Source organism: Salmo salar, chromosome 14, assembly GCF_965601325.2.
Source record: "Salmo salar chromosome 14, fSalSal1, whole genome shotgun sequence".
In the NCBI taxonomy this organism is placed as follows: domain Eukaryota; kingdom Metazoa; phylum Chordata; class Actinopteri; order Salmoniformes; family Salmonidae; genus Salmo; species Salmo salar.
The window spans coordinates 52,993,226-53,018,954 of record NC_138304.1 but is presented as its reverse complement, the minus strand read 5'-3'; the positions used below and the strand labels follow the sequence as shown (position 1 = coordinate 53,018,954).

Below are 25,729 nucleotides of genomic sequence, written 5' to 3'. Positions count from 1 at the left end.
TTAGTTGGTTTTGTATTTTGTGCCGTGCGATGCCATTGGCTGTTGGCTAGGGGTTCCGCAGGCGGAACGTCTGTCCTCAACTTCAAAATCAGTGTAGATGAAGGGGAAGAGACGGGTTAAAGAAGGATTTTTAAGCCTTGATATAATTGAGACATGGATTGTGTATGTGTGCCATTCAGAGGGTGAATGGGCAAGACTAAATATTTAAGTGCCTTTTAACGGAGTATGGTAGTAGGTGCCAGGCGCACCGGTTTGTGTCAAGAACTGCAACGTTACTGGGTTTTTCACACTCAAGTTTCCCGTGTGTATCAAGAATGATCCACCACCTAAAGGACATCCAGCCAACTTGACACAACAATGAGAAGCATCGGAATCAACATGGGCCGGCATCCCTGTGGAACGCCTTCAACACCTTGTAGAGTCCACACCCCGACAAATCGAGGCTGTTCTGAGGGCAAAGGGGGGGGGGGGGGGGGGGGGTCAATAAAAAAAATGTACACTGTGTATATATGATGGTAACTTACAGCTGATCCAGGTTTCAGAGGTGTAGCGGCAGGTAAAGGAGTTAAAACATGGCCACCCTATGCAAGAACACAAGTCATTAAACACACACACAATGAACAGCAATATAAACGCGACATGCTGAAATAAAAGATCACAGAAATGTTTCATATGTATAAAAAAAAAGAAGCTTTTTTCTCACTCAAATATTTTGCACAAATGTATTTACATCCCTGTTAGTGAGCATTTTTCCTTTGCCAAGATAATCCATCCTCCTGACAGGTGTGGCATATCTAGAATCTGATTAAACAGAATGATCATTTCACAGTTGCACCTTGTGCTGGGGACAATAAAAGGCCACTCTAAAATGTGCAGTTTTGTCTCACAACACAGATGTCCCAAGTTTTGAGGGAGCGTGCAATTGGCATGCTGACTACAGGAATGTCCACCAGAGCTGTTGCCAGAGAATGTAATGTTAATTTCTCTACCATAAGCCTCCTCCAACATCATTTTAGAGAATTTGGGAGGCCGTCTATCCGGGCTCACAACCGCAGACCACGTGTATATGGCATCGTGTGGGCGAGCGGTTTGCCAATTGTGAACAACGTGCCCTATGGTGGCATTGGGATTATGGTATGGAGAGTAATAAGCTACAGACAACGAACACAATTGCATTTTATCGATGGCAATTTGAATGCACAGAGATACCGTGACGAGGTCCATTGTCGTGCCATTCATCCGCCGCCATCACCTCATGTTTCAGCATGATAATGCACGGCCCCATTTCACAAGGAACTGTACACAATTCCTAGAAGCTGAAAATGACCCACTTCTTCCATGGCCAGACATGTCACCCATTGAGCATGTTTGGGATGCTCTGGATCGACGTGTATGACAGCGTGTTCCAGTTCCCGCCAATATCCACCAAGTTCGCACAGCCATTGAAGAGGAGTGGGACAACATTCCACAGGCCACAATCAACAGCCTGATCAACTCTATGCGAAAGGAGATGTGTCACGCTGCATGAGAGAAATGGTGGTCACCAGATACTGACTGGTTTTCTGATCCACGACCCCACTTTGTTTTTAAGATACCTTATATCTGTGACCAGATACATTTCTGTATTCCCAGTCATTTCAAATCCATAGATTATGAACTCTAGCTCAGTAAAATCTTCATTTTTTTTTGTTGCTCAGTATATTTTTCAAAATGTATTAAAATCTTTATTTGAACTGTATTTTCTAACTTATTTTCAGTCAAATAGATGTAATAGAAAACAATTAAAGAATTAAAAGGACGATTTCAAAAACAGACATTATGGAATGGTACCGGTTGGGTTCATTGTTCACTCAGCGTCTCTCACCGTCTCCGTCTGCCAGAAGGTGTCCACCACAGGGCATCTCTTCTGACCAATCACCTCGTGGTACCAATGCCACGCCTCCGGGTTGATGGGCTCACCTACAGTACCCAGAATCCTCAGCGATGACAGGTCGTACCTGCAGGAAGTGACAGGTTTAGGGTGAATAAGTGATGAAAATGCTGAGTCTGTTAAACCAGAGTGTTGGTTCTCTTTTTGTCCAACAGATGGCGCTAGTGGACAGAATGACACTGCGTTATTATTATTACTTCCCCTACTGTATTTATTTATTTATTTATTTTGCTCCTTTGCACCCCATTATTTCTACTTTGCACTTTCTTCCACTGCAAATCTACCATTCCAGTGTTTTACTTGCTATATTGTATTTACTTCGCCACCATGGCCTATTTATTGCCTTTACCTCCCTTATCGCACCTCATTTGCTCACATTGTATACAGACTTATTTTTCTACTGTATTATTGACTGTATGTTTTGTTTTACTCCATGTGTAACTCTGTGTTGTTGTATGTTGTCAAACTGCTTTTGCTTTATCTTGGCCAGGTCGCAATTGTAAATGAGATCTTGTTCTCAACTAGCTTACCTGGTTAAATAAAGGTGAAATAAAAATAAATAAAAATTATAGCTGAAGTGCTATAGCTCAGATCAGCAAAGATGAAAGGCCGGCGTTCAATCTGATCGACAGTAGATCCAGCGGTAATAGTTTGCTTGACATTTAAAAGGTAATTTCCTACTGAGCTGACACATGCAACGTTTATCGTGTATGAGGTCTCTGCGAATGCCGGGAACACCACCTTTCAAAGATGCATAGCAACAGCAACAACAAAAAAAGGACAGATTGAATCTTACACTGAGAAACACACAGCGTGTGTGTGTGTGTGTGTGTGTGTGTGTGTGTGTGTGTGTGTGTGTGTGTGTGTGTGTGTGTGTGTGTGTGTGTGTGCTTACTTCTGTACTGGATCTAATCCGTACTTCATCAGAAGGCGTATGGCTGTGGGAGCTGTGTAGAACTTGGTCACTCTGTACTTCTCAATCACCTCCCAGAAACGCCCCACGTGAGGGTGGACTGGAATACCCTCAAACTGGAGAACACACACACACACACACACACACACACACACCCCGTTGGTTCAGTCAGGCAATACAAAGAAAGTGCTAGTATTACAACGTATGAAACTGTAACTCGTGGTAATCAACCATCAGGCCAAGAGTATTCCCACACACCACCCCAACGTGTTGTTAACCATCAGGCCAGGAGTATTCCCACACACCAACCCAACATGTTAACCATCAGACCAGGAGTATTCCCACACACCAACCCAACGTATCAACCATCAGACCAGGAGTATTTCCACACACCAACCCAACGTGTTAACCATCAGGCCAGGAGTATTCCCACACACCAACCCAACGTGTTAACCATCAGACCAGGAGTATTCCCACACACCAACCCAACGTATCAACCATCAGACCAAGAATTTGCTCTTAACCGACTTGCCTAGTTAAATAAAGGTTAAATTCAAAAAATAAAAATGTGTTGTTTGTTCTACTGACCAGTATGCTGGTAGCCCCATTGGCCAGGGGTCCATAGGTGATGTAGGAGTGTCCGGTGATCCATCCTATATCAGCGGTACACCAGTACACATCGTCTGGCTGGTGGTCAAACACATACTTAAAGGTCAGAGAGGTGTAGAGCAGGTAGCCTGCTACCGTGTGGAGAACACCCTGCAGAAGAGGAAGACACGGGGTCACACACACACACACGTATATATACACACATAATATATATATGTGTGTGTGTGTGTGTGTGTGTGTGTATACACATATATATATATACACTGCTCAAAAAAATAAAGGGAACACTTAAACAACACAATGTAACTCCAAGTCAATCACACTTCTGTGAAATCAAACTGTCCACTTAGGAAGCAACACTGATTGACAATAAATTTCACATGCTGTTATGCAAATGATATAGACAACAGGTGGAAATTATAGGCAATAAGCAAGACACCCCCAATAAAGGAGTGGTTCTGCAGGTGGTGACCATAGACCACTTCTCAGTTCCTATGCTTCCTGGCTGATCTTTTGGTCACTTTTGAATGCTGGCGGTGCTTTCACTCTAGTGGTAGCATGTTACGGAGTCTACAACCCACACAAGTGGCTCAGGTAGTGCAGCTCATCCAGGATGGCACATCAATGCGAGCTGTGGCAAGAAGGTTTGCTGTGTCTGTCAGCGTAGTGTCCAGAGCATGGAGGCGCTACCAGGAGACAGGCCAGTACATCAGGAGACGTGGAGGAGGCCGTAGGAGGGCAACAACCCAGCAGCAGGACCGCTACCTCCGCCTTTGTGCAAGGAGGAGCAGGAGGAGCACTGCCAGAGCCCTGCAAAATGACCTCCAGCAGGCCACAAATGTGCATGTGTCTGCTCAAACGGTCAAAAACAGACTCCATGAGGGTGGTATGAGGGCCCGACGTCCACAGGTGGGGGTTGTGCTTACAGCCCAACACCGTGCAGGACGTTTGGCATTTGCCAGAGAACACCAAGATTGGCAAATTCGCCACTGGCGCGCTGTGCTCTTCACAGATGAAAGCAGGTTCACACTGAGCACGTGACAGACGTGACAGAGTCTGGAGACGCCATAGAGAACGTTCTGCTGCCTGCAACATCCTCCAGCATGACCGGTTTGGTGGTGGGTCAGTCATGGTGTGGGGTGGCATTTCTTTGGGGGGCCGCACAGCCCTCCATGTGCTCGCCAGAGGTAGCCTGACTGCCATTAGGTACCGAGATGAGATCCTCAGACCCCTTGTGAGACCATATGCTGGTGCGGTTGGCCCTGGGTTCCTCCTAATGCAAGACAATGCTAGACCTCATGTGGCTGGAGTGTGTCAGCAGTTCCTGCAAGAGGAAGGCATTGATGCTATGGACTGGCCCGCCCGTTCCCCAGACCTGAATCCAATTGAGCACATCTGGGACATCATGTCTCGCTCCATCCACCAACGCTACGTTGCACCACAGACTGCCCAGGAGTTGGCGGATGCTTTAGTCCAGGTCTGGGAGGAGATCCCTCAGGAGACCATCCGCCACCTCATCAGGAGCATGCCCAGGCGTTGTAGGGAGGTCATACAGGCACGTGGAGGCCACACACACTACTGAGCCTCATTTTGACTTGTTTTAAGGACATTACATCAAAGTTGGATCAGCCTGTAGTGTGGTTTTCCACTTTAATTTTGAGTGTGACTCCAAATCCAGACCTCCATGGGTTGATAAATTGGATTTCCATTGATTATTTTTGTGTGATTTTGTTGTCAGCACATTCAACAATGTAAAGAAAAAAGTATTTAATAAGATTATTTCTTTCATTCAGATCTAGGATGTGTTGTTTAAGTGTTCCCTTTATTTTTTTGAGCAGTGTATATATATATATATATATATATATGTGTGTGTGTAAGTGTGTGAGAGTACCGTACCTTAGGTTTTCCAGTAGATCCGCTGGTATACAGTATAAAGAGAGGATCCTCTGCATCCAGCCACTCAGGTTCACACTGCTCTGAGACCTGTCCCATCACCTCGTCCCAACACACATCACACGCAGCATCCCACGGGGTCTGGACAACAGGAAATACAACAGGACTCAGGTTCACACTGCTCTGAGACCTGTCCCATCACCTCCTCCCAACACACGCAGCATCCCACGGGGTCTGGACAACAGGAAATACAACAGGACTCAGGTTCACACAGCTCTGAGACCTGTCCCATCACCTCCTCCCAACATACATCACACGCAGCATCCTACGGGGTCTGGACAACAGGAAATACAACAGGACTCAGGTTCACACTGCTCTGAGACCTGTCCCATTACCTCCTCCCATCACACATCACACGCAGCATCCCACGGGGTCTGGACAACAGGAAATACAACAGGACTCAGGTTCACACTGCTCTGAGACCTGTCCCATCACCTCCTCCCAACATACATCACACGCAGCATCCTACGGGGTCTGGACAACAGGAAATACAACAGGACTCAGGTTCACACTGCTCTGAGACCTGTCCCATTACCTCCTCCCAACACACATCACACGCAGCATCCCACGGGGTCTGGACAACAGGAAATACAACAGGACTCAGGTTCACACTGCTCTGAGACCTGTCCCATCACCTCCTCCCATCACACATCACACGCAGCATCCCACAAGGTCTGGACAACAGGAAATACAACAGAAACACCACTTACTCAGAATACAGTAGAAGTACACTAGGAAATACAGCAGAAACACCACTTACTCAGAATACAGTAGAAGTACACTAGGAAATACAGCAGAAACACCACTTAGTCAGAATACAGTAGAAGTACACCAGGAAATACAGCAGAATCACCACTTACTCAGAATACAGTAGAAGTACACCAGGAAATACAGCAGAAACACCACTTACTCAGAATACAGTAGAACTACACCAGGAAATACAGCAGGACCCTGACAGTCAGAATACAGTAAAAGTACACCAGAAAATACAGCAGGACCCTGACAGTCAGAATACAGTAGAAGTACACCAGGAAATACAGCAGGACCCCGACAGTCAGAATACAATAAAAGTACACCAGAAAATACAGCAGGACCCTGACAGTCAGAATACAGTAGAAGTACACCAGGAAATACAGCAGGACCCCGACAGTCAGAATACAGTAAAAGTACACCAGGAAATACAGCGGGAACATGACAGTCAGATTACAGTAGAAGTACACCAGGAAATACAGGTGGAGGAGAACAGCACATCAACAAACACAACTCAGGTTAAAACTCAAGAAAAAAATAGATTGAACTATTGTTCAAATCGCCAAAAAAAAATATATATATATATTTTAGGCACTGGGCAGTGATAGTTTAATGTCCGTATTCTGGTCAAAATCTGGGCCTACCTGCAATTTGTTGGAAATGTCTCCATTTTGTGTCCTCAGTGCATGATGTTTTACTACTAAACATTTTGTAACAGTGGCGGATGCTCTGTGGAGTAAAGAAGAGGAGAGCTGTCAGCATGATGTATTATCTGTCTGTAAGGGCAGTCAATGTAGCACCGCTGAATATTCCCTAAACACTGTGTGGACAAAACATTAGGAACACCTTCCTAACATTTGAGTTGGATCCCCTTTTGCCCTCAGAACAGCCTCCATTCATCAGGACATGGACTCTACAAAGTGTTGAAAGCGTTCCACAGGGATGCTGGCCCACGTTGACTCCAATGCTTTCCACAGTTGTTTCAAGTTGGCTGGATGTCCTTTGGGTGGTGGACCATTCTGGATACACACGGACGGGAAAGAGATCATATCTTTCACCTGGATTCTCCTGGTAAGTCTATGTTATGGAAAGAGCAGGTGTTCTTAATGTTTTGTCCACTCAGTGTATGTTTCTACATAGCAGAACAGCCTCCATATGGTGTTTATATTCTGTCATATGTCTTCTGGCTGAGATAGACATACAAGTGCCGTTTCACACACACACAATCGCTACGGCGACAGATCGAGATTGCTAGGGGCAACAGACAGATGGGGCTTCCCTGTAGAATCAAAACCCTTGTTGTTGCCCCACCAACCCCACAGCTTGCAGAACAGACAGCACTCTCCATCAACAGGACCTGGCTCTGTGTGTGTGTGTGTGTGTGTGTGTGTGTGTGTGTGTGTGAGCCACTGCTCCTATCTCAGGGGTTAAGGTAAACAGTGTCTGTCATGAAGAGAGACACGTATATAATATAGATCTAAACACCAGCAGAAAATAGAGGACGTGTCGGTTCATCGTTACTAGTGTCTAAGGTGAACAGTATCAGAGACAGACAGACAGACAGACAGACAGACAGACAGAGACAGACAGACAGACAGACAGGATGCATTAGGTATAAGCAGAACCAGGATAGAGGTGTAAATAGAACCTACTTCTCCCTGCATTTCTCCAGAGCCTCGTCTGCTATCTGTTTCAGGTTGATCAACTTCTCCCCTCTGTACACGCCATCTTGAGAGAGAGAAAATGCAAGTTGATAAGATAGAGTGTTCATCTGAACTGTTGGGGGACCCAAGCCCATATAGGAGGTAATTGCTTTAACATGTTCTTATTTCACCTTTATCTAACTAGGCAAGTCAGTTAAGAACAAATTCTTATTTACAATGACGGCCTACACCGGCCAAACCCGGACGACGCTGGGGCAAATTATACGCCGCCCGACGGGCCTCCCAATCACGGCCGGTTGTGATAAAGCCTGGAATCGAACCAGGGTGTCTGTAGTGACACCTCTTGCACTGAGATGAAGTGCCTTAGACCGCTGCGTCACTCGGGAGCCCACTTAAGATGTCAACTCCAGGATGATTGGTCCAACTAGGGAACGTTGTCTAGCAAGGGGGCTAAAGTCCACATGCAAGGTAACATCTTATTGGTCATCAACCACGTCCCACATGCAAGGTAACATCTTATTGGTCATCAGCCACGTCCCACATGCAAGGTAACATCTTATTGGACATCAGCAGGGCTCTAAAGTGTGACCATTTTTGTCACATATGCTCCTAGATATTTTGTTGTGTGACCTGACATTTTTTTTATTTTGGGAGTGTGACCAGGAAGAAAACATCCCCCAGATAATAATAGTTGTAATGATGGGCTTCACTGGGCAGTTGTTTCAGAGTGCCCTGGAGGGAAAAAAGCAAGCGCAGATTCATTCAGTGTAAAGAATATTAAAGAATGCATCAGTGATTTGTATTTCTTGCAAATTTCTGACGACGTAACGGCATGGGAACGCCCGTGTCCGCCACTTTGTTTAGCCAGTTAGCGAAACAGTCATTTATTTTTGTATAATTTTTTTTTACCCCCTTTTTTCTCCCCAATTTCACGGTATCCAATTGGTAGTTACAGTCTTGTCTCATCGCTGCAACTACCATACGGACTCGGGAGAGGCAAAGGTCGAGAGCCGTGCGTCCTCCGAAACACAAACCAAACAAGCCGCACTGAAACAGTGATTTCTAATGAATGGCTTTCCCATAAAACTTTCCAAATTATCTGGCATAATGATATAATGATATCAAATAACATGCGCCGAATACAACCGGTCTCTTACCATGAAATGCTTACTTACAAGCCCTTAAAACCTGTTAGGGCTAGGGGGCAGTATTGACACGGCTGGATAAAAAACATACCCGATTTAATCTGGTTACCACTCCTACCCAGTAACTAGAATATGCATATACTTATTACATATGGATAGAAAACACCCTAAATTTTCTAAAACTGTTTGAATGGTGTCTGTGAGTATAACAGAACTCAAATGGCAGGTCAAAACCTGAGAGATTCCTTTACAGGAAGTGGCCTGTCTGACCATTTCTTGAACTTCTTTTCCATCTCTATCATTTACTAAGGATCTCTGCTCTAACGTGACACTTCCCACGTCGTCCATAGGCGCTCAGAGCCCGGGAAAAAACAGAATGTCGTCATTCCAGCCCCAGGCTGAAACACATTATCGCCTTTCTCAAGTGGCCGATCAAGGGACACTGGGCTTAGGCGCGTGACCCGACCGCCCCCGCCTTTGGGATTTTTTCCTCTGTTTGCCGAAAAGGAGATTCCCTGTCGGAATATTATCGCTTTTCTACGAGAAAAATGTCGTAAAAATAGATTTTAAACAGCGGTTGACATGCTTCGAAGTACGGTAATGGAATATTTAGAATTTTATTGTCACGAATTGCGCCATGCGCGCGACACTTCTTTACTATTTCGGATAGTGTCTGGAACGCACGAACAAAACGCCGCTATTCGGATATAACGATGGATTATTTTGGACCAAACCAACATTTGTTATTGAAGTAGCAGTCCTGGGTGTGCATTCTGACGAAGACAACAAAAGGTAATCAAACTTTTATAATAGTAAATATGATTATGGTGAGTGCTAAACTTGCCGGGTGTCTAAATAGCGAGCCTGTGATGCCTGGGCTATGTACTTAGAATATTGCAAAATGTGCTTTCACCAAAAAGCTATTTTAAAATCGGACATATCGAGTGCATAGAGGAGGTCTGTATCTATAATTCTTTAAATAATTGTTATGCTTTTTGTGAACGTTTATCGTGAGTAATTTAGTAAAATGTTAGCGAATTCCCCGGAAGTTTGCGGGGGGTATGCTAGTTCTGAACGTCACATGCTAATGTAAAAAGCTGGTTTTTGATATAAATATGAACTTGATTGAACAAAACATGCATGTATTGTATAACATAATGTCCTAGGGTTGTCATCTGATGAAGATCATCAAAGGTGAGTGCTGCATTTAGCTGTCTTCTGGGTTTTGGTGACATTATATGCTGGCTTGAAAAATGGGTGTCTGATTATTTCTGGCTTGGTACTCTGCTGACATAATCTAATGTTTTGCTTTCGTTGTAAAGCCTTTTTGAAATCGGACAGTGTGGTTAGATTAACGAGAGTCTTGTCTTTAAATAGCTGTAAAATAGTCATATGTTTGAGAAATTGAAGTAATAGGATTTTTAACGTTTTGAAAATCGCGCCACAGGCTGCCAGTGGCTGTTACGTAGGTGGGACGCAAGCGTCCCACCTAGCCCATAGAGGTTAACTAACAACGCAGTTAAAAAAAAAAAGAGTTAAGAAAATATTTATTAAATAAGTTAAAGTAAAAAAATAAAATAAAAAGTTACAAAATAACAAGGCTAAATATAGGGGGTACCGGTACCAAGTCAATGTGTGGGGGGTACAAGTTAAATATGATATCATGATGATTTGTATCAAATTGGGTGGTATTTTGTTTTGCAAACTCTACTATTGTGCATGCAGAACAGAAACACTGCCAGCCAAACACCAGTCTTTCGAGGCGTGCAAATGAAATGAAAGTGCAACTATACCCTCCAAAATATATATTTTATTTTCTTCCCCAGACCTCAAAAGTGGTTTCCTGATGTAGTTTGAGCATATTTGTGGACTTAAAACATTCAATTTGTTTGTTTTTCTAAAAGAAAAGTTTGATTGAGAGTGAAAACCTGAGGGAAAAAAATTGAGGAAATCCGAAACCTGCAAATAAATGTATTGGCAGGTACGAATTCTGAGTGGCTAGTAGATATTTTTTATTTATCTGCTACAGTGGCGGGTGAATCAAAAAGTTAGTTTTTAGGTACTGTTCATAAACCATATTCTGCCGGTCGTTCCAAATCCACTCACAGGCATTTGTTTACACCTTGTTAAGTCATGTTACCTCACTAGCTAGCTAGCGAACAACCTGGTTACTCTACCAGTACACCTTGTTAAGTCATGTTACCTCCTTAGCTAGCTAGCAAACAACCTGGTTACTTTACCAGTACACCTTGTTAAGTCATGTTACCTCACTAGCTAGCTAGCAAACAACCTGGTTACTTTACCAGTACATCTTGTTATGTTACCTCATTAACTAGCTAGCAAACAACCTGGTTACTTTACCAGTACATCTTGTTAAGTCATGTTACCTCACTAGCTAGCTAGCAAACAACCTGGTTACTTTACCAGTACATCTTGTTATGTTACCTCATTAACTAGCTAACAACCTGGTTACTTTACCAGTACATCTTGTTATGTCATGTTACCTCATTAGCTAGCTAGCTAACAACCCGGTTACTTTACCAGTACACCTTGTTAAGTCATGTTACCTCATTAGCTAGCTAACTAACAACCTGGTTACTTTACCAGTACACCTTGTTATTCATGTTACCTCATTAGCTAGCTAGCTAGCTAACAACCCGGTTACTTTACCAGTACACCTTGTTATGTCATGTTACCTCATTAGCTGGCTAGCTAACAACCTGGTTACTTTACCAGTACATCTTGTTAAGTCATGTTACCTCATTAGCTAGCTAGCTAACAACCTGGTTACTTTACCAGTACATCTTGTTATGTCATGTTACCTCATTAGCTAGCTAGCTAACAAGCTGGTTACTTTACCAGTACATCTTGTTATGTTACCTCATTAGCTAGCTAGCTAGCTAGCTAGCGAACAACCCGGTTACTCTACCAGTACATCTTGTTAAGTCATGTTACCTCATTAGCTAGCTAGCTAACAACCCGGTTACTTTACCAGTACACCTTGTTAAGTCATGTTACCTCATTAGCTAGCTAACTAACAACCCGGTTACTTTACCAGTACATCTTGTTATGTCATGTTACCTCATTAGCTAGCTAGCTAACAACCTGGTTACTTTACCAGTACATCTTGTTATGTCATGTTACCTCATTAGCTAGCTAGCTAACAACCTGGTTACTTTACCAGTACACCTTGTTATGTCATGTTACCTCATTAGCTAGCTAGCTAACAACCTGGTTACTTTACCAGTACACCTTGTTAAGTCATGTTACCTCATTAGCTAGCTAGCTAACAACCTGGTTACTTTACCAGTACATCTTGTTATGTCATGTTACCTCATTAGCTAGCTAGCTAGCTAACAACCCGGTTACTTTTGGGGGCACAGAAAGAAAGAAAAGGGATATCTTCTTTAGAAGATAAATGATTAAAGCAATGAATGAATGACTCATCTCTTGGCACATACTGTAGTCACTCACAAACTTGATGCTCTTAAAGAGACCGTGTAGAATTGTCAATGTAAAGCATCTCAATAGGTAGTACTTTTAACCCAATGTAGAAACCTAGTATTCTTTGTAATTTCAATGACAGCTTTTTTGTATCAACATTCTGGCTTTTTATAATAAACACGTCTTTACAGGGTTAAATATTAGTTTCTAGAGCACATCGTGTGCTTCAAAAGCAGCTAGAATTCATATAGGCCCAATATGCTATATCTCAATCAATTAAAACAAAATACATCTTCTGGTGCTCCTAGATTTTATGTTGTGCTCCTAACTTTGATGTTGGGAGCACCAGTGCTACCAATTCATTAAAAAAAAGATATATATATATTTAGAGCCCTGGACATCAGCCACTCTCTTACCTGCAGTCACCAGGATACTACACTGGGAATCCATGATCCTCTCACATAGAGACTCGGCGGAGAAGCCTGCAAACTGAACCCCCCCCCCCCCCCCCCCCCCCCCCCCCCACACACACACACACACACACACACACACACACACACACACACACACACACACACACACACACACACACACACACACACACCACAGCAGGTCAACTCAGTGAGGTTGTATAATATGTATAACAGGGTGAGACGCCAACATCTAATGGAGTCATTTAACAGAACGTTATGATTGATTGTTATTGCCGAATCAACATTTGTTCAATATTTAAAAAAAACAATAAAAAAAAGGTATTTGGTGTTAGAGTTAGCCTGGTCCCAGATCTACTTTAGCCAAAGCACACAGTTTTAACATTTACTGTAAGCCTGCTCCTTAAAAAAAAAAAAAAAAAAAAAAGGCCACTTCTGCATTGGACAAGGTTAATAGTTCACAGTGTAGCATTTAAAAGTGTCTCCCTACCTCTCAATGGGACCATAGCGTTTTATATGAAATACATTTCAGGACGTGATGGCATTGAATACAAAGCACTTCTAAAACAAAAAAAAAAAAAAAAAGTGCCTTGTGTCAAACTACATGAGAAATCAATCATGCTACATCAGAATAGAAGTAGTGATACTGCAAATACCCAAACAATCAAACATTGCCAACAATCTCTGTAACTCTTATGTCCCGTTTGTGAATCATAAAACATTAGACAGCTCATGGAACAATGATCCAGCAGGAATAGGGTCACTTATATTTAAATAGGTCTAAATATAGTCCTGCATACTAGATAAAAAAAATGTAACCTTGGGACACACAAGACATGAGGTATTTTTAAACTACAACGCTATAACCTCTACTTGAGACGCAAGGTTATGACTGAAATAGTGTCTGGCTCAACTTGCTGCTAAAATTACTATACATGTATGCTTGATATGATCCTGTCCCAAATAGCATGCTGATAGTTCTAGTGTGGCTGGCCCACATTTTAAGAGTTTAAGGGTTAGGGGTTAGCCCCCCCCTCCCCCCCCCTGCGAGGAACCGCTGTGATATTACACCTCCCCTGCAGCGTCCCAAACGGAAAACATGTTCCCAACATAGTGCACCACTTTTGACCAGAGGCTCTGGTTAAAAGTAGTGCACTAGGAAGAGAATAGGGTGCCATTACAGGGCACTATGTAGGGAATAGGGTGCCATTACGGGGGCACTATGTAGGGTGCCACTTGGGATGCAGACCTGTTTGCAGGTGTTATCCCAACTGCTACTGAACAGCTGATAGCTCTGCAAGGCAAGGTCAGGCAGAACCGACAGGGGCAAGCATTACCCCATTCTCTCCAGACCCCCCCCCCCCCCACTAATATTAACACTGTACCTTATGTCAGTCAGTACAGTCTGGTAACAGAAACAAAAAACTGAAAATTACAGTGTGGAACATCTACACACCTTATTAAGACTGCATTAGTCTTATTAGCTAGCTGAGCTAAAACCTACACAGGCAGTAGATCAGGGAGCTAACACAAGTCTTCAGGTTAAGTCTCAGAGAAGGTTCCTCATCATGAGCGCCACTGGATAATCAAACCACCTCCGGTAAACTTAAAGCAGGGATTGACATTGAAGTCTGAAAAGGCACTTGGACCATCGGGCAAGTCAGGAGTATTTTTTTGGTTGGCTCGAAGATTACGATCACTTGTCCTTTCTGAGTGTAAATAGCTCATTTACATTTTCGGATATGTATTGCCAGAAAGATCAGTACTGGAATTCTTTGTATTTTAGTTATCAGTAAAAAAAAGAAAAAACATCTCTGAGCAGGCTCAACTTGTCTGACTGTCATAAATTATCTGTCTTTCATTTAAACAATGGGGAGGAACCAGAAATATAAGTTTTAGGTTACTGGCATTCTTTCCAGTTTGGGTGTTTTCACTATAAAAACTGAAATAATACTAAAATCACCTGTGGAATGGGAGAGCAGGGCAAGCTCAACTGCTCCGTTCGCTTGTATAATGGGAATAGTTAAGATTTTATTTTATTCATTTAACCTTTGGCCCAAGTCAGTTAAAAACTAATTCTTAATTTACAATGACGGCCTAAACCCGGCCAACGCTGGGCCAATTGTGCGCAGCCCTCAGGGACTACTAATCACGGCCGGGTTGTGATACAGCCTAGATTCGAACCAGGGACCGTAGTGACGCCTCTTGCGCCGAGATGCAGTTCCTTAGACCGCTGCGCCACTCGGGAGCCCAGATGAAGTTCATATTCAGTTTAGGGTGATTAACAGAATGTTTAGCATAGTTCTATATTTCTGCCTTTCTGTAATACGTATGATTTCCAGTGTTGTTTTTAACACTGGTTGATGGTCACTAGACTAGAGACTATGTTCTGGATTAAACTCATATCTATTGATAGTGAATGACGCCAGACTGAAGGTACAAGGACAGAGGACACTGATTGTTATTGTCGTCTGTAAAACACTGTGTGTGTGCCTTTATATCCTAGTCAACAGTCGTCTGCTGACTAGGATATACAGACCTTCTCAGAGAAGACCAGTTAGACATTTTCCTCTGCTTCTGTGCTGGGAGGTGTATCCCTGTCGCAATTTGGAATAAACCCGGTATTGATTTCTGATTGTCTTCATCTCTTCACCTGGAGATTCCTAGTACAAAACTTTTCCCCCCCATGCAATAAGGCAACCCATAATGTCAATCCTTGAACTGACCACGATGGAGTGGACAGCTCCTATCCTGGCGCAGGCCAGCATGGTGTACACCAGCTCCGGAATCATAGGGAGGTAGATGGCCACCCTGTCTCCCTTCCTCACTCCTGTTAACACACACCACAGAAGACAAAATGGTGGAGGAGAGTTAAAGGTTGATGTTGTGCTGGTTTTGACGGGGAAGTTGAGTATTTAAAACATGTCAAAAGAAAAGCGGCACCATTTATGAATGTTCTTCACAGAGCAGTAAATTGGGGAAAAGTGGTAAGCTAGCCTATTTCTTTCATATGCCACACTGAGGTGTACCGTCTTACCCATCTGCTTCAGCAGGTTGGAACACCTGCACACCTGTCCCAGCAGCTGACCATAGGTGATGGCCTCGTGATGATCAGGTGAGTTCCCCTCCCTGGAGAACAGACATTAAAAACATCAAGCCTTTATCTGAATCAATACAATATAAAAACATCAAGCTTTTATCTGAATCAATACAATATAAAAACATCGAGCCTTTATCTGAATCAATACAATATAAAAACATCGAGCCTTTATCTGAATCAATACAATATAAAAACATCGAGCCTTTATCTGAATCAATACAATATAAAAACATCAAGCCTTTATCTGAATCAATACAATATAAAACATCGAGCCTTTATCTGAATCAATACAATATAAAAACATCAAGCCTTTATCTGAATCAATACAATATAAAAACATCGAGCCTTTATCTGAATCAATACAATATAAAAACATCGAGCCTTTATCTGAATCAATACAATATAAAAACATCAAGCCTTTATCTGAATCAATACAATATAAAACATCAAGCCTTTTATTGTCCGAGTCAACAATTTAGGTCATGTTGTCATTCATCACAGTCAGTTAGAGTATACACATGAAAAGGACACCTATTCCCTTATTGTGTCATTTTGGACTAACCTCAAGTGCCATTACGTTCAAATCCAGACTTTTGTTTTAAAAACTTTCCAACGACTTCACCTCAGTCCTCAGGTCGCGTCATGTTAAAACACAACTTCTGTAATTTCAATCCAAAATGTAGCAATGCATCCTGTTGTTTCCTCAGATAGATTGATAGACAGGATGTTCTCCTTTAGCAGCTTGTTCAGTCTATATTCGGTTTCAATGCTTGTCCGATGTCTGTCTGTCTTGCTTGTTTAGTTATGTGGCACACTGTTGCACAAGTCTGTCTCAACTCCTAAGCCCCTGACCCAGTTACCATGGCAGTCTGCCTGGGTAAAGCTTGGATCTGACCTCACCTGTTGTACTGTAGATAGCTGACATTAACCTCATCAGCTATGTGCACGACGAAGAGACGTGGCTGACTGTATTACCTAGTATGGCATTAATAATCCTGTTAAGGTATAGGGGGCAGTATTTTCAAGGATGGATGAAAAACATACCCAAATTAAACTGCCTACTACTCGGGCCCAGAAACTAGGATATGCATATTATTAGTAGATTTGGATAGAAAACAGTCTGAAATTTCTAAAACTGTTTGAATGATGTCTGTGAGTATAACAGAACTCATATGGTAGGCAAAAACCTGAGAAAAATCCAACCAGTAAGTGGGAAATCTGAGACTTGTAGTCTTTCAAACCATTGCCTGTTCAAACTACAGTGTCTGTGGGGTCATTTTTCACTTGCTAAGGCTTCCACTAGATGTCAACAGTCTTTAGAAAGTTGTTTGAGGCTTCTATGGTGAATTTTGAGGGAATAACAGCCAGTTCAAGCAGTGGACTGTCTGAGGTCATGTAGTTACTTCATGCGCATTCACGCATGGCTAGCATTTTTATTTTTCTTCTGTAATGAATACGCTATTGTCCGGTTGGAATATTATCGATTATTTATGTTAAAAACACCCTAAGGATTGATTGCAAACATCGTTTGACATGTTTCTACAAACGGTAATGGAACTTTTGAGCTTTTCGTCTATTGATTTGCGCTCCCGCATCGTGCCTTTGGAATAGTGTTCTGGACGCGCCAACAAAACGGAGGTATTTGGACATAAATTATGGACTTTATCGAACAAATGAACATTTCTTGTGGAAGTGGGAGTCCTGCGAGTGCATTCCGCCGAAGATCAGCAAAGGTAAGGAAAGATTTATTACACTAATTCAGAGATTTGTTGATGCCATGACTTGGCGGGTAGCTGTATAGCTTGCATTGATGGCTGAGCTCTGTACTCAGAATATTGAACAATGTGCTTTCTCCGTAAAGTTATTTTGAAATCTGACACAGCGGTTGCATTAAGAAGTAGTGTATCTATAATTCTTTAAATAATTGTTATATATTTTGTGAATGTTTATGATGAGTATTTCTGTAAATTAATGTGCACATTCACTGGAAGTTTTGGGAGGCAAACATTTTCTGAACATCACGCGCCAATGTAAAATGCTGTTTTTGGATATAAATATGAACTTGATCGAACAAAACATACATGTATTGTGTAACATGATGTCCTATGAGTGTCATCTGATGAAGATCGTCAAAGGTTAGTGCTTAATTTTAGCTGTATTTCTGGTTTTTGTGACGCCTCTCCTTGCTAGGAAAATTGCTGTGTGGCTTTTCTTGTTTAGGTGGTGTCCTAACATAATCTAATGTTTTGCTTTTCGCTGTAAAGCCTTTTTGAAATCGGACAATGTGGTTGCATTAAGGAGAAGTGTATCTTTAAAATGGTGTAAAATAGTCATATGTTTGAGAAATATGAATTATTAGATTTTTGATGTTTTGTATTTCGCGCCCTGCTATCCCATTGGCTGTTGGCTAGGGGTCCCGCTAGCGGAACATCTGTCCTCAAAGCAATTTTGAATATCATAAACTTCAATATCATAGATATCCAGATAATGCAACGATCAAGAGCAGACCAATGACTGTGAAGCTGGCCAGCAAGACTAATCCTCAGTCTGGCTGCATGCTGAAGAGACAGAAATGACCATCTCAAGCATTCAGCTAACCCTACAGCTAACCTTACAGCTACAGCTAACCTTACAGCTACAGCTAACTTTATAGCTACAGCTAACCTTACAGCTAACCTTACAGCTAACCTTATAGCTACAGCTAACCTTACAGCTACAGCTAACCTTACAGCTACAGCTAACCTTACAGCTAACCTTACAGCTAACCTTACAGCTTCAGCTAACCTTACAGCTAACCTTACAGCTAACCTTACAGCTACAGCTAACCTTACAGCTAACCTTACAGCTACAGCTAGAGCTAACCTTACAGCTACAGCTAACTTTACAGCTACCCTTACAGTTACAGCTAACCTTACATCTAACCTTACAGCTACAGCTAGAGCTAACCTTACAGCTAACCTTACAGCTAACTTTACAGCTACCCTTACAGTTATCTTGATAATACAATGATTGAGAACAGGCCAGTGACAGTATCAAGGCAGCGTCTCAATTCCCTTAACAAGAGTGGCACCTGGTAGTGTTTTACAGTGGTCTGACGACAGGCTGGTGACCAGACCTAGTGTGTTTAGTCTAGGACCTGCAGGTATGACAGTCTCATCATAACTCACACAGCCATATTCTATCGTTACTATGTCATATCAAGTGAGTGATTTCCAAGAATGTACACAATTTCTTCCATCATGCGTGAAAGCCCCTTGTCGATGATTAATGTGAAAGCACTGCCCAGATAAAGGCTGTCTGGTCGTGGATCTCAGATGTAATCCAAAACAGTCCGTATTCTGTCGTTACTTCATTTGTGTGTGTGTGTGTGTGTGTGTGTGTGTGTGTGTGTGTGTGTGTGTGTGTGTGTGTGTGTGTGTGTGTGTGTGTGTGTGGGGGGGGTGATACAGTATTTGTAGTGTCTGTAACTTTCGCACTCATTATTATTCATGATTCATTCAGGCTTATCCGTAACCATGGTAGCGTCCACATTAATGTAGAAGTGTTCAGAAACATTCTATTCTTATTTACAATAAAAAGTGACTCCTAAATGACACAATATATGATTTACCAGTCATTTCTATTTGGCACAAAATAATCTGTAACACAACCAAAACAAACAGCAAATGCATCCAACAAGTTTGTAGAGTCACAAACACGATGCAATCATTGCGTGCTATGGGAATATGGGACCAAATACTGAACTTCAAGACTACTTTAATACACATACAAGTGAATTTGTCCCAATACTTTTGGTCCCCTAAAATGGGTGGACCATGTACAAAAAGTGCTGTAATTGCTAAACGATGAAAATACTTTCAAAATTAAAGTCTGCACTTTAACCTCGTAGTCATTTTATCATTTAAAATCCAAAGTACCGGAGTACAGAGCCAAAACAACAACAAGTCAACAACAAGTTCTTAACTGACAACAAGTCAGTTAAGAATAAATTCTTATTTACAATGACAACCTACCGGGGAACAGTGGGGTTAACGGCCTCGTTCAGGGGCAGAACAACAGATTTTTTTTACCTTGTCAGCTCGGGGATTTGATCCAGCAACCTTTAGGTTACTGACCCAACGCTCTAACCACTAAGCTACCTGCCGTTAAAAACAGCTTATTTTCTGACTCTGAAACCCTCAAGGTGTTAGTTTCCTGTTGGTCTCATTACATTAACCTAACCCCCTCCCCCCAGCCCTGGCACTCTGAGGAACAGGTAGTACTTGTCTGAGAAGTTACATTTTCACACTTTGGTTATGTATGAAATGAAAAGCTTAATCAGTTACATTATACCCACACACAGAGCAAGCCAGGGTGTTGATGTATAAACTGAGTGAATAGTAGTACCTTAGTATCTAGAGGACTTCCTGTCCCATACTGGGGCGCTCCAGGGAGACTTATATGCTACAGACAGTGGCTCAAATGTAGGCCTCATTCTTATTCACTGACTTTTTTCTGAACAAGTAGAAACAGTCAAATGCAACTGTGTCTTTTCTTACCAGTAGAATGCCACTCGTTCACCAAGGTTCTTGTCATTCACGTTCCTGTCCAGGACGTTGTAACACATGTTTGTTTTGGCTCCCTCCATGCATTTCACATAGATATTCCCTTTGGTCACATCGAAGTTATACTGCAGAATGTGACCCGTAGGAGGCTTCTTCCAATAGAAATCACTAGCAACCTCTTTCCAGAATACTGCAAGAGAGAAAAGAAAAAAAAGGACATACAGATTTTGTTCAGAGCACACAGAAAGACACACACACACACACACACACACACACACACACACACACACACACAGAGACACAGACAGAGACACACACACACAGACAGAGACACACACACACACACAGACAGAGACACACACACACACACACACACACACACACACACACACAGACAGAGACACACAGACAGAGACACACAGACAGAGACACACACAATCTATTGCAGATGAGTCTTCAGTTATTCTGCGAGCAACAAGCACGTGCGCACGCGCAGCTAACAGCCTTCTTAACCTACCGTCCGGCTCCTCAATAGACTTCTTGTAAAGTTCCAGATAACAGTTGAAGTCAGGCACATGAGCATCCTTCTGCAGACCCTCCGGAGGATGGTACATCTTGTCCTCTATGTGTTGAGAGCCAGGGACCACCATCGTTGATAGGATCTATATACAGTACGTCTGAAAGAGAGACTAGAGGTGAGGCCAGGCAGTCAGTCCACAGATCTGATTTGTCTATCATCCAAGGCTAGAGGAGGGGAGAGACTAGATGTGTGGCCAGGCACAGACAACTACAGAAAGCTTCAGGCATTGGAGCAGTACACTCTGGCCACACCTCTAATGCCAGATTTTGTGTCCTTTCCACAGTCTGCTTAGTGCCAAGGGAGCCAATCAAAACAATCAACATGGCACTCCCACCTTTTCATTGGCTGAGCGGCCCCTGGTCTGTTGATGACATTCTTTTCAGAGATATTCTGTATGAGGGGGAATGCATCGGTAGGCTGGGCGAATGCTGGTTGTGACCAGACGAAGAACAGCTACAACCAGCAGTGACTTTTTCATAGCAGGTTAGGAGAGAATTTTAGCTAATCCTAACCTTAACCTAATTCTCCAAACCTGCTGCATAAATTCTCCCTAACCTGCCACGTTAATTCTCCCAAACCTGCCACGTTAATTCTCCCTAACCTGCCACGTTAATTCTCCCTAACCTGCCACGTTAATTCTCCCTAACCTGCCACGTTAATTCTCCCAAACCTGCCACGTTAATTCTCCCAAACCTGCCACGTTAATTCTCCCTAACCTGCCACGTTAATTCTCCCTAACCTGCCACGTTAATTCTCCCTAACCTAATTCTCCTAACTTCCGATTGTAGGTGTTCTTCCTCTAGTCAGAACCGTGAATGCTAGGCTGAGCGACAGACAGACAGACGGACAGACAGTCAGACATTCAGAGAGACAGTACAGACAGACAGACATACAGCCAGTCAGACATTTAGAGAGACAGTACAGACAGACAGACATACAGAGACAGAAAGACAGACAGAGAAACAGTACATACAGACTGTACAGTGTATTCTGTATTCCTGAAACACCAACCTCCCCCTCCCTCTAAATTAAGCCTACACTATGTCACTTTTGTTTTGGAGCCAATTTCGCTGTGGGCTTTGAACGGGGCATCTGGCTCACGCTGAGTCATGCATGCAATCACTTTTCATTCGGTGGAAACTCCTTCCACTGGGGTAACCCGGGACAGATAATCGAATCTCCTCATTGTGAAAAAGCTTGGCTAGGGGCGTATTCATTGTGCCGATTCTGTTGCAAAACGTTTCTTAAATCGGAAGCAAACGGAAAGAAACGGGGAGGGACCAAAATGAATTTGTCCAATAAAAACTCACGTTTTGCTCTGTTTGGTTTCTTAAACGGTAAACGGTTTCCGTAAACAATAGGTCCCAGGGTGTGTTGTCATTACTGCAAACAACGAAAACTAGAGTTTCTATTGGACAGGTTCAGCAAACAGGGAGGGACCTACCTGAATCTGTATTTCATTTTGACAATTTTTTTATTTTTTTTAACACTTTGTTGGTTACTACATGATTCCATCTGTGTTATTTCATAGTTCTGATGTCTTCACTATTATTATACATTGTAGAAAATAGTCAAAATAAAGAAAACCCCTGGAATGAGTAGCTGCGTCCAAACTTTTGACTGGTACTGTATATTCACAATTGTTTATGTCAATAATTGTTTTTTTTTAATAATCAATTGAATTTTTGATATCAATAATTATATATATATTTTTTATATATATAAAACATATGTATCGATATTAAAAATTATAATTTTGGGCGGAGAGAGCATTGAGACACAGTCTTCACATTTTGTTGCCTTAAAATGAAAATTTTACAAATTATTAAATTGGATTTCTTTCCTACCGATGTACACAGAATACCCGCCGTCTTCTGAAAACCTAACCCGACGATAGAGTATTTTTTCAGCTGAACAATTACACTTATTCTAATGCCAAAGACACACCAGAATAGCCTTTCCAAGAGTTGTTGAGTCTTCCTGAATGGTCTAGTAGTCTCATTCCTAACTTAAATCTGCTTGAAAATCAGTGACAAGCATTGAATATTGTTGTACATCAATGATTTCCAACTAAATTTACTGAGCTTGAGTAAAAAAAAAATGGATATGTTGTCCTAAGAATTGTGCAAGGTTAGTAGAATCTGTAATGGCTGCCAAAAATATGCTTCCATTAGGTATTAACTCTGAGGGGTGAAGACATACGCAATAAATACATTTTAAATTTCTTGTTTCTTTTTATTAACTTGGAAAACTGTAAAAAAAAAAATCATTTTGACAAAAGAGGAGTAAATTGTATAATCTATAAATAAATCAAAAATCTAATTGAATCCCTTTTTAGGATGTAATTTTAAGGCAGCCTAATTTGAAGACAAGGGGTGTGTAGACTTGCAATAGAAACTGCACGCAAAAATTATCTCGCCCCATGAAAGTCATTATCATTAAAAAAACATTATATAAAAAAAAAATGCAGTTAGATATAAAAAATATATTTTCATATTGATAAATCGTTGTTTACATCAAAATTCTAATTATTGACTTAAAAATGTTAAATTATTGATATAAAAAATTCAATAAAAATAGAATTTTTATATCAATAATTGTATGAAGATATTAGGTGGTGGGTTGCAGCAAGATATTTGCTTTAGTTCTCGAGATGATCAATCTCTGTCGAGGGAGGAGCTGGTTTTAACATATTGCATATATACTGCTCAAAAAAATAAAGGGAACACTAAAATAACACATCCTAGATCTGAATGAATGAAATAATCTTATTAAATTATTTTTTCTTTACATTGTTGAATGTGCTGACAACAAAATCACACAAAAATAATCAATGGAAATCCAATTTATCAACCCATGGAGGTCTGGATTTGGAGTCACACTCAAAATTAAAGTGGAAAACCACACTACAGGCTGATCCAACTTTGATGTAATGTCCTTAAAACAAGTCAAAATGAGGCTCAGTAGTGTGTGTGGCCTCCACGTGCCTGTATGACCTCCCTACAACGCCTGGGCATGCTCCTGATGAGGTGGCGGATGGTCTCCTGAGGGATCTCCTCCCAGACCTGGACTAAAGCATCCGCCAACTCCTGGGCAGTCTGTGGTGCAACGTAGCGTTGGTGGATGGAGCGAGACATGATGTCCCAGATGTGCTCAATTGGATTCAGGTCTGGGGAACGGGCGGGCCAGTCCATAGCATCAATGCCTTCCTCTTGCAGGAACTGCTGACACACTCCAGCCACATGAGGCCTAGCATTGTCATGCATTAGGAGGAACCCAGGGCCAACCGCACCAGCATATGGTCTCACAAGGGGTCTGAGCATCTCATCTCGGTACCTAATGGCAGTCAGGCTACCTCTGGCGAGCACATGGAGGGCTGTGCGGCCCCCCAAAGAAATGCCACCCCACACCATGACTGACCCACCGCCAAACCGGTCATGCTGGAGGATGTTGCAGGCAGCAGAACATTCTCCACGGCGTCTCCAGACTCTGTCACATGTGCTCAGTGTGAACCTGCTTCATCTGTGAAGAGCACAGGGCGCCAGTGGCGAATTTGCCAATCTTGGTGTTCTCTAGCAAATGCCAAACGTCCTGCACGGTGTTGGGCTGTAAGCACAACCCCCACCTGTGGACGTCGGGCCCTCATACCACCCTCATGGAGTCTGTTTCTGACCGTTTGAGCAGACACATGCACATTTGTGGCCTGCTGGAGGTCATTTTGCAGGGCTCTGGCAGTGCTCCTCCTGCTCCTCCTTGCACAAAGGCGGAGGTAGCAGTCCTGCTGCTGGGTTGTTGCCCTCCTACACGTCTCCTGATGTACTGGCCTGTCTCCTGGTAGCGCCTCCATGCTCTGGACACTACGCTGACAGACACAGCAAACCTTCTTGCCACAGCTCGCATTGATGTGCCATCCTGGATGAGCTGCACTACTTGAGCCACTTGTGTGGGTTGTAGACTCCGTCTCATGCTACAACTAGAGTGAAAGCACCGCCAGCATTCAAAAGTGACCAAAACATCAGCCAGGAAGCATAGGAACTGAGAAGTGGTCTGTGGTCACCACTGCAGAACCACTCCTTTATTGGGGGTGTCTTGCTAATTGCCTATAATTTCCACCTGTTGTCTATTCCATTTGCACAACAGCATGTGAAATTTATTGTCAATCAGTGTTGCTTTCTAAGTGGACAGTTTGATTTCACAGAAGTGTGATTGACTTGGAGTTACATTGTGTTGTTTAAGTGTTCCCTTGATTTTTTTGAGCAGTGTATTAAGTTAAAATAAGTGTTCATTCTGTATTGTCATTATTACGAATATTTTTGTTGATGTTGAAAATCAGCCGATTAATCGGTACCGGCATTTTTTGGTCCTCCAATAATCGGTATCGGCGTCGAAAAATCATAATCGGTCGACCTCTAACAGAGGGTAGTGTGTACGGCCCAGTACATCACTGGGGCTAAGCTGCCTGCCATCCAGGACTTCTATACCAGGCGGTGTCAGAGTTATGCCCTAAAAATTGTCAAAGACTAAAGCCACCCCAGTCATAGACTGTTCTCTCCGCCACTGCATGGCAAGCAGTACCGGATTCCCAAGTATAGGTCCAAAAGGCCACTCAACAGCTTTTACCCCCAAACCATAAGACTCCTGAACAGGTAATCAAATGGCTACCCAG

The 25,729-nt window shown here is 42.5% G+C and overlaps 1 protein-coding gene across 3 annotated transcripts in view; it reads right to left on the bottom strand.

Moving 5' to 3' along the window:
- Nucleotides 1–25,729, bottom strand: part of acss2l (acyl-CoA synthetase short chain family member 2 like) — a 35,150-nt gene that overhangs the window by 7,814 nt on the left and 1,607 nt on the right. For 2 of the 3 annotated variants that reach the window (XM_045694515.2, XM_045694514.2), the window contains exons 2-13: nucleotides 21,001–21,160; nucleotides 20,478–20,673; nucleotides 15,877–15,968; nucleotides 15,566–15,669; nucleotides 12,825–12,897; nucleotides 7,808–7,883; nucleotides 6,800–6,884; nucleotides 5,349–5,486; nucleotides 3,432–3,602; nucleotides 2,826–2,959; nucleotides 1,865–1,997; nucleotides 525–581 (exon numbers count right to left, since the gene is read on the bottom strand). In XM_045694515.2, coding sequence (XP_045550471.1) covers nucleotides 525–581; nucleotides 1,865–1,997; nucleotides 2,826–2,959; nucleotides 3,432–3,602; nucleotides 5,349–5,486; nucleotides 6,800–6,884; nucleotides 7,808–7,883; nucleotides 12,825–12,897; nucleotides 15,566–15,669; nucleotides 15,877–15,968; nucleotides 20,478–20,673; nucleotides 21,001–21,133 — 1,392 coding nt within the window. In that variant the 5' untranslated portion in view covers nucleotides 21,134–21,160. Of the gene's footprint in view, nucleotides 1–524; nucleotides 582–1,864; nucleotides 1,998–2,825; nucleotides 2,960–3,431; nucleotides 3,603–5,348; nucleotides 5,487–6,799; nucleotides 6,885–7,807; nucleotides 7,884–12,824; nucleotides 12,898–15,565; nucleotides 15,670–15,876; nucleotides 15,969–16,501; nucleotides 16,711–20,477; nucleotides 20,674–21,000; nucleotides 21,161–25,729 lie in introns of those variants that run through there. The other variant, XM_045694516.2, reaches the window with a different exon arrangement.